This window comes from Anabrus simplex, chromosome 5 (genome assembly GCF_040414725.1).
Source record: "Anabrus simplex isolate iqAnaSimp1 chromosome 5, ASM4041472v1, whole genome shotgun sequence".
NCBI classification, from domain to species: Eukaryota; Metazoa; Arthropoda; class Insecta; order Orthoptera; family Tettigoniidae; genus Anabrus; species Anabrus simplex.
Window position 1 is genome coordinate 443,120,170 of NC_090269.1, and position 13,499 is coordinate 443,133,668.

The following is a 13,499-nucleotide window of genomic DNA, read 5'->3' on the forward strand; positions in this document are numbered from 1 at the left end:
CATTCCTATCCTATGAACCCACTCCAGTTCCGTGAGAAAATTTCTGCATCCACTATATCGTTTCTCAGCCATGATTCAACTCCTATTACAATATCTGGTAAGTATATATCTGTGAAATTACTTAATTCTATTCCTTTCTTTACAATACTTCTACAGTTCAACACTAACATTTTTATGTCATCCCTACTTGACTTCCAGATCCCTATACCTTATCACCGCTCACAAGACCACCCTGTTTCCCTGAATGTACCTCCCTATAACCCTTCCAAACAAATGCTTACGTGAGATTCGAACCTCCTACCTCCTAACCCTCGAGCCCTGTCCACTATCAAATATCCCACCGCGATCTTGCCATGTGAGCTATTGTGCGGCTTGACATGCAGCATGCAGTTCCCAGCCTATACAACACCTGCTCCTGGTCTGTGTGTGGACCTTTCGTTTGTGTGTGTGTGTGTGTGGGGGGGGGATATTTAATCCCACCAGTGGGCTTAAACTTCCAAGATTGTAACAGGCACATAAATAAAACTGGATGTTTTTCTACATAAAACTATAGAGGAAATGCTGTTATTAACTTATGACTAAGTAACGGGTACAGAAAAATAAAACTCTCAGATATACAAGCAAAAATATTTTCCAAAATAATAATGAAGTAACAGATATTTCAAACAGAACAGAATGAGCAAGGACTATATGGAATTAAATGGGAGGTATTTGGCTCTCAACAAACCCATCCACTCATAAAATTACACACATTGTAGTAGAATGAAAGATTAAACAACTCTGAGAATACAAACACATGTAGGCCATAAAATTCTAAACAAATATTAGGGCTAATTAAGGTACAACTACAATCTAGATAAAACGACCCTGTATTGTTCACAATACTCTCAACACACTGGGTATGTTTCTATGGCTTCCTATTATCAGAACCATCAGAATGTGATGCTTTACTGCTGGCATTCATTGTCCCTAGCATGGAGCTAAAATGGCATCCCTGCTACATCTTAGTGTGCAATTATAAGTTCTTTGTTGCTTTCTCTCAGCAACCATTGATCCGTTGTATTACCATTTTCTGTTTTCTTTCTTCTTCAGGAGACGGTACAAACTTCGCCGAGTTCTTTATTGGCAGCGTGGAAGGTAGTTGCATTGTCAGAATAGACAGTTTGAGGGATACGTCTGACTGACAAATCTCTGGAATGCAGGGAGAAATTTATCCACAGTTATATTAGCATAAGCTTGAGATGATCTACACAAGTAGTTTCAAAAATAAACAATAATATGAGTACCTTGTAAAAAGAATGCCCTTGATTTGGGTACAGTGGGCCAGCAAAATCTAAGCTAGTAATGGAAAATGGAAGTGAATGTTGAACGTATTCTGGGGTAGTGGTGCTTCTGCAGCCTGTACATGAGTGTTTCTAGTGAGCTTGCAGGGTAGACATAAACAGATAACTTTCTTGATAGATGGACTTGCCTGAATAATTAAAAACTCTGTCCAACGTTCCGAAAGCATAATCCGTAGTCACAAGTGATATAACTTGATGTGGTTCTCAGGCAAATGCTGGGGCTGTACCTTAATTAAGGCCATGGCCGCTTCCTTCCCATTCCTAGGCCTTTCCTATCCCATCGTCGCCATAAGGCATATCTGTGTCGGTGCGACGTAAAGCAAATAGCGATGTAGTTCTGAAGGATTAGTAAATGTCTGAAGTGATGATTGCCACCAAGTATAAATGGGTGTCTTTCATTGAAGGATGTGTCCTGAACTGAAGTCACCGAGCTCGATAGCTGCAGTCGCTTAAGTGCGGCCAGTATCCAGTATTCGGGAGATAGTAGGTTCGAACCCCACTATCGGCAGCCCTGAAAATGGGTTTCCGTGGTTTCCCATTTTCACACCAGGCAAATGCTGGGGCTGAACCTTAATTAAGGCCATGGCCGCTTCCTTCCCACTCCCAGCCCTTCCCTGTCCCATCTTCGCCATAAGACCTATCTGGTTGGTGCAACGTAAAGCAACTAGCAAAAAAAAAAAAAAAAAAAAAAAAAGAACTGAAGTCAGCTTCGTAAATCATTAAGGTTTTAATTAGGTTTTGAAGGTGTTAATCTTTTGGTTAAGGCCTCATACTCTTCTTAGAAGCTTTCTTGCTCTGAAATGGACATAAGTGTAATGAAACTAGTTTTCATTTTAATTGCCTTTCATTCTCCATAGCTTTGGTTTCCTTATGAAGATTATTCAATAACAAAGAATCCAGTCCATTGTATGGAGAAGTGTGATATAGGAGTTGATATTGGAGATCTGTAACACTGGGTTTTCTGTGGTGACTACAGGTACTTGATGAATGAGCTTTTTAGCTTCTCGTATGAGCAGGTAATCACATGCAACATTGCGAGGCCAGCATTCTTGTCTATCTTGAAGCCAAGTGTGTCTGTGCTACCATATTTTAGTCAAACTCAGGTCCTGAACATGTCCTCTAGACAAATGACCTGCAGGATTACCTGTTCCTGGTCAGTGGCTCCACTATGATAATGAAATGTAGGTATCGATCTCTGTTACACAGTTACATCTTCCATCGATTTGATTCACTATGATTCCAACCAAGAATAATGGTGGAGTAAGTCCACAGTATTGCAGTTGTAATGTCATAGTTCGTAGCTTGGCAAAAGTAATGCAGGAGGTGTGATCCTATGAGAGCTGAATGTAATTTCATGTGTGGCAGTGTGACACTTTTCACTGGTATTAGTCTGGCTGTACTGAACTGATGTAGAGTTCCTCAATTCAGACTCTTTTCTTTATTTTAAATTTGCTGTACGTCACACTGACACAGATTAGTCTAATGGTGATGATGGGATAGATAAGGCGTAGGAGTGTGAAGAAAGCAGCCCTGGCCTTGATTAAGGTACAGCCCTAGCATTTGCCTGGTAAGAAAATGGGAAACCATGGAAAACCATCTTCCGTGCTGCAGACAGTGGTGTTCAAACCCACTACTTCCCGGATACCAGCTCAGAGCTGCATGCTCCTAATCGCACAACCAACTTGCCTGGTGATTCTGGAACTAGGTATATATGCTTGCTCTGATGCATCACAGGAGACTTGCTAGTAGGAGCCTTCGAGGTGTGAGTTAAGTACTGTTATATGCAGTGGTGTGTGAATTGCGAATAGGTGCTGAACATTAGAGCACCTCAATAACCACTGTGCACCTGTACCATGGGGGAAAAGAGAGCAGATACCTTGTAAAAGCAATTTTCCTAGTATTGTGATATGTGAGTATAGACCTAGTGGTTCATAAAATTTGGGGATGACCTGAAATAATTGACAGTCAGTGTGGTACGGTGTAGATCTGCCAAAATTGTGCTAGAAGATCAGGAGATTACATTAGACTCTGCATCCCAATCCAAGTACACTACATTGACTTGGAATTGGTGGACTAGTGTGAAAGAGGAAGTTGGATAATAGCCATCGATGCTGTAAGCTCTTCGTAAATTGTGCAGAATTCACTTTGATCCGAAACTGAAAAATAAAGTCATCCATATAAGTACGTTTTTCGACAAGGGGAGCTGCTGATGGGAATAAATGGTGTTTCATTATAGCGAATTCTTGGATAGTTGCAAATTAAAGGAGTGGTCTAGAAAGAAGACCGAGATGTAGACTGGTAAGTTGATAGCTAATAATATCCTCAGTGGTGTGGTATGTGCCATTTTTATCCTGCGACACAATATAAAAAAATCTGTTGAGATCTCTGTCGCCAGGATCCAAAGATGGCTGTAGAAATGCTTGGTTGACATCACATAGTAAGGCATACTGAAGTAATCTGAATTGAAGTAACACAGCCAATGTTTCTGGAAGGAGATTAGGTCCATGTGGATGGGGTCATTAGAGAGAATTGGCGCATAACACTGCAGGAAATTCTGAACATATTGTATGGCAGTGTGTTCAACAGCATGTTGGATTTCGTAAACTGTATCAAAGATGGGTCCCACGTCTGCTCACCGATGTTCACAAGGGACAACATTTCCGATCGTCACTGCCACTTTTGCAATGATATTCTGTGGAGGGCAATGAGTTTCTGCAGTGAATCATCACAGATGAATGAAACGTGGGTCCACGTCTTCACCCCCGAAACAAAGAGAACATCAATGGAATGGGTGCACACCACATCACCACCACGAAAGAAGGCCAAGGTCCAACTTTGATCAGGAAAGGTAATGGCAATAGTGTTCTTTGACATAGAGAGTCTGTTTTACGTGGAATTTATGCTGAAAGGCATGGCAAAGAACTCAGCTTCATATTGTCACACATTGAAGTAGTTGCAAAAGGGAATTAAAGAAAAGCAGCTGGGAAAATTTGAGCATCAGTGTGAGTCTTTTACACAATAATGCAACACCTTACATGGCATGCCAAACGTCCAAACTGCTGCATCAATTCAAGTGGGAGGTATGGCAACAGCCTCCTAACAGGCCAGACTTAGCGCCATGCAATTACCATGTGTTCAGTAAGCTGAAAAACGGTCTTGGGGGATAATTCTGAAATGATAAGGAGGTGAATGCAGTTGTCTCCAGATGTTTACATACCACTGGAGATGATTTCTATGCATCCGGAATCGAAAAGTTGGTTGACCATTCTGAGAAATATTTACAGTTTCTTGGGACCTGTGTGGAAAAGTGAACTTACATTGTATGTTGTCATAGCCATGTTGCCTATGTATAGGTGGTTTCATAAATAGCCATAACTTGGAAGTGTAACTTACTTTTTTGGTTCACCCTCATACATTGACTACTTCTACTTGTACCCTCTATGGGTGAGAACACAGACGAAGAACACACCCAAGGTATCCCGTGCCTGTTGTAAGAGGTGACTAAAAGGACCCGAGGGGCTCTCAACCTGGGAGCAAGGATTGACAATCACAGGGTCCTTACCTGAGCCGTGGCATTGCTTCCACTGACTTGTGGCAGGATCCTCACTTTCATCTATCCTGTCCGACCTCCCTTGGTCAACTCTTGTTCTTTTCCAACCCTGACGATATTAGAGCCTTCAAGGCCTATGGAGGCTTTCATTTTCACGTCCTTTGTGGCCTTTTTCTTTCTTTGTCCGGTACTTCATTTCTCAAAATGTTGGATACCTTCTTTTTTCTCTCCCTATCCACTGTGGGTGGGACACACAGACAAAGGCTACACCCATGGTATCCACTGCCTGTTGTAAGAGGCAACTAAAATGGGCAACCAAGGTATGTTTGAATTAGAACCATGAGACTACTTGTGATTAATACCAACATGCGAGGAAAACCATGGGTCTTCTTTACTTGTGAGTAGTACCACAATGTTAGGTACACAATAGGTTTGTGATTAATACCAACATGCGAGGAAAACCATGGGTCTTCTTTACTTGTGAGTAGTACCACAATGTTAGGTACACAATAGGTTTGCGATTAATAGCAACATGTGAGGAAAACCATGGGTCTTCTTTACTTGTGCGTAGTACCACAATGTTAGGTACACAATAGGTTTGTGATTAATAGCAACATGTGAGGAAAACCATGGGTCTTCTTTACTTGTGAATAGTACCACAATGTTAGGTACACAATAGGTTTGTGATTGATACCAACAGTGGGAGGTTCACTATGGGTTTACAGTACCTGTGATTAGTATCACTACATGTGGAATACCACAGGCATACGTTACCTGTCATTAGAACCACTTTATGAGCGACGCTGTAGGTCTATGTTGCCTGCGATTAGTACCCACTCTGTGAGGAACACCGCAGGATAGTACGAGTCGCTGTGATTAGTACACATATATGAGGAACACCATGGGCTTGTATTGCCTATGGGTGGCACCATTACGTGAGAAACACGGTAGGTCTGCATTACCTGTCCGACGTATATTACTTGTGATTAGTACCACTACATGAGAAATACCATAGTTCTACTCTGCTAGCGATAAGTACCATTACGAGAGCTCGATTTTGGATCCCTTTAGACAACGAGCATCATCGATTCAGGATTGTGCTTTCGAAGCAGCCCATTGGTTAGTATATACTATTGTTTTGTGTCTGGGAAGGTGGGGCATTGAGAGTTGGATCCGCTGACTATTCATAATCATGGTTCAGTGTTGTCTTTCTGAATTCTGGTCAGTGGAGTGATTTAGAGATTATTTTTAACTGTCAGTATTGTGAATCGGATCCACTGATTATTTCAAATTCATATTCATTCATTCATTCATTCTTCATCTTCTCATTTTGAATTCTGGTCGGTGGATGAGTGTGGGAATTTAAACTTCTAATTACATTTCATAGCATCAGGGGCTGATGACCTAGATGTTAGGCTCCTTTAAACAACAAAGATCATCATAATCATCATCACCATCATCTACTTGTTCTTGTGCTGCATTTAGTAAGTGTTCCTAGGCTCAGACCGTTGAGGCACTGTTCATCTGACCCCAGCTTGGCTCAGTCCAGTAGTGTTTAAATATGCTCAGATATGCCAGCCACATGTTGGCAGATTTACTAGTGTGTAAAAGAACTCCCGCACAAGAAAATTTTGGTACCTCGATATCTCCGAAAACTGTCGAAAAGTAGTTAGCGGGACGTAAGAACCATTCTTCTTCTTGTTTCGTTTCGGCCAACCAGGGACCACGTCATTTCAACTGTTTCCCTTTAGCTACTCCTTCATTCGTATACAGTGTTGCTCCTTTCGCTCTTCCGTCCGTGCCTTTCCAGTTTTCATCTTCGGCTTCGGTTGGAAACTCTGATGTTCTTGGAGTTTTTTCTTAAGTGGGACACGCTCCTGGATATCTTCAGATGATATCCCAATCTCCTGCAGATCTTTCTGTACCTCACTGAACCATGCCCCCTTTGCCTTTTTCTCTTGGAGGAAAGTGAAAATGCGGTTGGTTAACCATGTTGAATTCATTCGGGCCATGTGTCCATAAAAAGTAATCCTCCTTTTTCGCATCACATCGATTATTTTCTCCACATGCGAGTACAACTCCTGGTTGTGCCGTCCCCTAAATTCGCCATTGTCTTTGACTGGACTTAAGATTTTTCTCAAAATCTTTCTTTCCTTGGCCTCCAATTTCTCTATCGTGGCTTTTTTGTTCATGGCGAGACATTCCGCTGCATATAGAGCCTCTGGCCGGATGACAGTGCAATAGTGTTTGATTTTTTCATTCAGAGATATAGATCTTTTGCTATAGATATTTTTAGTCAGGTGGTAAGCCATTTCCATTTTATTCATGCGTGAAGCTAAGGCTCCTTTTTTGGACATGTTAGGTTCTATCCATTCACCAAGATACTTAAATTTTTCAACTCGCTTGAGTTTTCCGTGAGTCCCTTCTAGCTCACTTGGCGCCAGTTTGATGTTTGTAATGAATTTCGTTTTCTCAAAGGAGATTTCGAGGCCCGCCTTTGCAGCTTGTGTTTGAAGCTGGTTGATCTGCTTCGTGGCCACATCCAAGGAATCATCGAAAACCGCGAGATCGTCTGCAAATGCTAGTCAATCAATTGAAAGGTTCTTGTTCCTGTGGCCTAGTCTGACTCCGCTTTCGACTACTTCATAACACATTTCTCTGTGCCATTCACGGATCACTTTCTCAAGAACGCAGTTGAACAACAGAGGTGAGAGACCACCTCCTTGTGTAACTCCTGTCCGTATTTCAAAGACATCTGAAGCCTCTCGTCTAAACTTCACTTTTGAGATGGTGTTGGTGAGAGTCTGTTGGATGATCACTCTTGTTTTACCATCCAAGCCAAATTCCTTTAAGATCTGAAGTAGGGTAGTTGTATCAATTGAATCATAGACCTTCTTAAAGTCGATGAACGTTACTACAAAAGGCTTGCTCCTTAGTTTAAGATATGAAAGGACAGATTTCAGAATCATAATCTGTCCCACACATGACCGCCCTTCCCTGAAACCTCCTTGGTAATCACCCAGCTCTGGATCTAGCTGTTCTACTGCCCTGATTTGAAGAGCTTTCGAGAGAATTTTGTAGGTTATAAGTAGGAGGGAGATGCCGCGATAGTTGTTAACATCCGACTTGTCGACTTTCTTATGAAGTGGGTGGATTAGGGCAGATGTCCAGACACTTGGAAGTCTTTCACTATTCCAGATTTCATGTATGATGTCCGTTAATTTCTCCACTGCATTGTCACTAGCAAACTCCACAATTCAGCTGTTATCGAATCTTCACCCGGCACTTTATTATTCTTCAAGTATTGGATAATCTGTCTGACTTCCTCTTTTGTAGGTGGAGCTAAATCTCGGTGGACTTGTGTTTTATCTTCAAATGTGAATCTGGACATTGGGGCCTCGCAGTTAAGAAGGGATTCGAAGTATTTTGCAAGGATCCGGCAGTTTTCCATTGGAATCTCTGAACTGTAGGCTTGGTGGCTAAATGGTTAGTGTGCTGGCCTTCGGTCACAGGGGTCCAAGGTTCAATTCCCGGCATGGTGGGGATTTTAACAATCATTGGTTAATTTCATTGGCACTGCTTCATCATCTCATCCTCATCATGGCGCACAAGTCGACAACGGGTGTCAAATCAAATGACCTGCACCTCGCGAGCCGCACATGTCCTCAGACACTCCCAGCACTAAAAGTCATGCACTATTTCATTTATTTTTATACTAGGGAGTGGATTCTTATGTAATTACCTATTTTCTTGCATAAGTTTTAACGCAAGTTTCAAAGTTCACTATTCCTGTTGTGCATCCTCAAGTGTTAAAAATCTTATTTCACATAAAAACACGTATTTTGACATTTTTAACATGTAAAAACATATTTTAAGAAAATCTATAATAAGCACATAAATGGGCAATATTTGTCAATCAATAACTTTTAAAATGTTTCTGGGTTATAAAATAATGCTCATATTTTCATTTTACGATTACGATATTGTTTTTAACAGTGTATTTAACATCATGTATCTGAATGTTTCGGCTATTTATAGACTTCCTTCCAGAAGTTCTAAAACTTGCTGGTCACTGGCTGCGTCGTTAAAATTAGACAGCGATTTGATTTGCTGCACAATATGTTTCCTTGCATGATGCCATTCCAACTCGCTTTTATGAGTCAGCCCACTCAGATTTCGTTTATAAAATATCAGCGAAAGGCAATCACGGAGAAATAAGGTGACGGGTAATACCGCTACGATATGGGAGACTGGGAAGAATATTGCCCCACGATTAGGTAGTGGGATTTCATCACTCCTAAGAGTAAGTTTAGCTGTTCGGATCATATATCATTCCCGTGGTCGTGTGATTTTGTATGCATTTCTAAGAAATATTTCCTTTAGTGTCCGTTGCTATTCTTTTTATTGAAGCAGTAATTCACCATAAATGCGTGTGTCATAACCTGCAAAGTAATGCCAAAAGAGAAGTCGAGTACAAGGTCGCGTCTTCAGCAATATACAGTGGAATTTAAAAGCATTTTCGCTACCGATGGAAAAGTATATTTTTCCAACCGTGTGGTAAAACAGTATGTGCAGATCGACGTTCTCAAGTAACTCAGCATTTGTCAGGAAATATGCATACTGCGGCTGCTTCGCTTGTGCGTTCGTGACAGTTACTAATAGCTGAACCAGCTACTTCAAATGCAAAGCCCATCTAAATGTTCCCAGTATTATTTAGATGTGTGCAGAGCATTTGTTTGCGCCAACATTCCTCTTGGCAAAATAAATAATCTGGGACTGAGAAATTTCCTAACAAAGTACATTAATTTTGAGCCTCCAGACGAATCCACATTACGAAAAAAATATCTCCCAAAATGTTATGAAGAATCTTTACAGAGAATTCGGGCATTATGTGACAGCAAAAAACTGGGTGAGCATTCACGGAACCACCGATTCAAGTGGCACAAAAGTAGGAAAATGTTGTAGTTGGTGTGTTGAAGAATGACAGAACTGCTTGTGAACATTCATATTTGCTAGCATGTAAAGACATGCTTGCTGCAAGCCATGTCACTGTAGCTAGGTTATTCAATGAAGCCATACACTTACTTTGGCGAAAAGGTATAAAATTCGACCATGTATTGGTTTTCCGTACTGATAGCGAAGCTTACATGAAAAAGGCAACTGAAGGCCTTTCTGCGAGCTTTCTGAAAATGATACACGTAACTTGTGTGGTTATGTGAAACTGTGTGGGCTCAATATCCTCAAGTGGATACATTAGTGTCTAATGGCAAAAAAATCTTCGTAAAAGCACCCTCAAGAATCAATCTGTTTAAAGAGAAAAACCCGGATCTTGCGCTTCCTCCTCTGCCTATTGTTACGCAGTGGGATACCTGGCTTAGCGCTGTGGTATACTACGCAGACATTATCGAATGTTTTGCAGCCGTTGTGAATGCACTAGATAAAAACGACGCATCGTCAAATGAAATTCTTCAAGAGATACTGAAAGACAGCTCTTTGAAAAATGATTTGGCGTTTATATCTGCCAATGTAAGCTTCTTGTGTAAAACTAGACATACTTGAAAAATCCATTAACCTGTTGTCCGAAATGGTGAAGGAAGTGCGCGCTGTTGAAAATAAATTAGATTCACTCCCGGCTTCGCAGGTACAGGGACTGTGAAAGGTTAAATATCAAAATTCTAAAAAGGAAAATCGGAGGATTTCAAACAATGCGCCAAATTTCTAATGTATTAGCGGGTGGTCATGTTGGCGAAATTGATGGCGTTATTGTTGGTGACATTCCTCTCTTTAACTATGCTCGTCTGACTTCCTGTGATGTGGAGCGATCGTTTTCACAGTGTAAGGCGTTCTTTGGAGATAATCGGCATGGATTTGTGATGGACAATTTGGAGATGACCTTTGTTGTTCACTGCAATTCTGAGACTACTTCTAGCAACCAATATTCCAGCGTGGGATGGGTGAGTACGAACTGGTACCATCTTTTCGAAGATAATAGGTTGCTTTTGCCATATTTAAACAAAACATTACCTTAAAAAATAACCACTCATAATATCAGCTGTGGCATACCAAAAATTAATATACCATACTGCACATTTCCATACACAGACACCAATTTGCCTTAATGAGAACGTTTGGTAGCACCATATTCTAATACAAAACGTTATATTTATTTACTTCTTGAGCGCGAGTAGTTATGTGATATTTAAAGGAAAATACTTTTAATTTCTTATCACATATTTTAAATTTTTTCAGCACATTAAATATTTTTCACATTTTTAGCATATAAAAATCCGCTCCCTATTTATTATTATCATTATTATTATTATTATTATTATTATTATTATATGTGTTCATGCAATTACCATTTAGGAGTAGGTGTCCTGTGTTAGGTACAGAGACTATTCTTCTCTCGTCTTGTATGTGGAAGGAATCATGGAAATTGAGAAAAATCACCGAATTCGTAATGCTTAGAGACTGTGATCGTGATTCAATGTCTTTGATACCCATGCACTCCTGATCCAAAAACTGGCAGACTTGATTACCAGGAATGGGAGTGTCACCTAACAGTTGCACCTTATGAACTCATATGTGGTTGATAACTCCAAATCGGCTATCGCTAAGGATCCATCTCTAAATAGAAGGATGTAGGACAAGAGTTGAAGAGAGACGGATGGAGAGCATCTTTTCAAGTATTGTCCAAGAATTAATACCCCTATAGGCTAGTCTGTTGAGTTATCTCGAGGTACTTGACGAGTGTCATGGGGTTGTGTTTTTACTCACAAGCGCAGTCCGCAATACCACTGTCTTTTTATAGAGTTCTTGAAGTTGGAAGCTCACCTGTCCATTTTTCTGAAGTGTAGGCCATCTTGATTCAAATGTAGGAAAAGTAACATTGTTCAGCAACAATACTAAGTTTGAGTCCCGCCACTATGCGACTAGAGATGAAGGTAAACTGGCTGTCTGCAGGTCCTATTACTCGAGCATGGGCTGTCTGCAGGTCCTATTACTCGAGCATGGGCTGTCTGCAGGTCCTATTACTCGAGCATGGGCTGTCTGCAGGTCCTATTACTCGAGCATGGGCTGTCTGCAGGTCCTATTACTCGAGCATGGGCTGTCTGCAGGTCCTATTACTCGAGCATGGGCTGTCTGCAGGTCCTATTACTCGAGCATGGGCTGTCTGCAAGTCCTATTACTCGAGCATGGGCTGTCTGCAAGTCCTATTACTCGAGCATGGGCTGTCTGCAGGTCCTATTACTCGAGCATGGGCTGTCTGCAGGTCCTATTACTCGAGCATGGGCTGTCTGCAAGTCCTATTACTCGAGCATGGGCTGTCTGCAGGTCCTATTACTCGAGCATGGGCTGTCTGCAGGTCCTATTACTCGAGCATGGGCTGTCTGCAGGTCCTATTACTCGAGCATGGGCTGTCTGCAGGTCCTATTACTCGAGCATGGGCTGTCTGCAGGTCCTATTACTCGAGCATGGGCTGTCTGCAGGTCCTATTACTCGAGCATGGGCTGTCTGCAGGTCCTATTACTCGAGCATGGGCTGTCTGCAGGTCCTATTACTCGAGCATGGGCTGTCTGCAGGTCCTATTACTCGAGCATGGGCTGTCTGCAGGTCCTATTACTCGAGCATGGGCTGTCTGCAAGTCCTATTACTCGAGCATGGGCTGTCTGCAGGTCCTATTACTCGAGCATGGGCTGTCTGCAGGTCCTATTACTCGAGCATGGGCTGTCTGCAGGTCCTATTACTCGAGCATGGGCTGTCTGCAGGTCCTATTACTCGAGCATGGGCTGTCTGCAGGTCCTATTACTCGAGCATGGGCTGTCTGCAAGTCCTATTACTCGAGCATGGGCTGTCTGCAGGTCCTATTACTCGAGCATGGGCTGTCTGCAGGTCCTATTACTCGAGCATGGGCTGTCTGCAGGTCCTATTACTCGAGCATGGGCTGTCTGCAAGTGAGTGAGAACCTGCTTGAGTGCTGTTGATACTGCTTCAGCATTGCAGATGGAATAATGATGCAATCTCTTGCATTTCGAACTTCGGACTTTTCCACGTTAGTTACATGTCGTAGCTGAACGACCACATCATGTAGACTGTTTATGCTTCTCAATGCGTGTCTTCATGTTGGTAAATATGGCGCAGCCTCGTGCCCAATATTTTCATTTCTCACAGAATGCACAGAATGACTCTAGCATTACATTTGTCTCCCTACGTTTTGGATGTTTTTGTGTTAATTTGGATTGGGGTTTTGTGAGCTTGCATCCGGGAGATAGTGGGTTCGAATCCCACCGTCGGCAGCCCTGAAGATGGTTTTCCGTGGTCTCCCATTTTCACACCAGGCACCTTAGGCCTTTCTTATCCCATCCTCGCCATAAGATAACTGTCGGTGCGACGTAAAGCCACTAGCAAAAAAAATGGACTCGGGTTTCTGTCGGAGAATTTCACCTAATGGAGATGAGTCCCATGGAATCTTCTTTGTCGTATTAGCTCCTTCAAAAATCCCATCAGCTTAGTGATATTGCCTTCCGCAGTATGTTCTCTCTTTGCGAAGATGTCTTCAGAGAATGTCCGCACAATTTTGGGTGTAAGGATATGACCATAGCTGT

The 13,499-nt window shown here is 41.9% G+C and overlaps 1 protein-coding gene across 2 annotated transcripts in view; it reads left to right on the forward strand.

Annotated features, from left to right (window-relative positions):
- The window catches only part of LOC136875083 (uncharacterized), a 47,914-nt gene extending 46,711 nt beyond the window's left edge, over positions 1–1,203 (forward strand). For both annotated transcript variants that reach the window (XM_067148816.2, XM_067148814.2), the window contains one exon: positions 1,093–1,203. In XM_067148816.2, coding sequence (XP_067004917.1) covers positions 1,093–1,141 — 49 coding nt within the window. In that variant the 3' untranslated portion in view covers positions 1,142–1,203. The remainder of the gene's footprint in view (positions 1–1,092) is intronic.
- Positions 1,204–13,499: the final 12,296 nt, after the last annotated feature.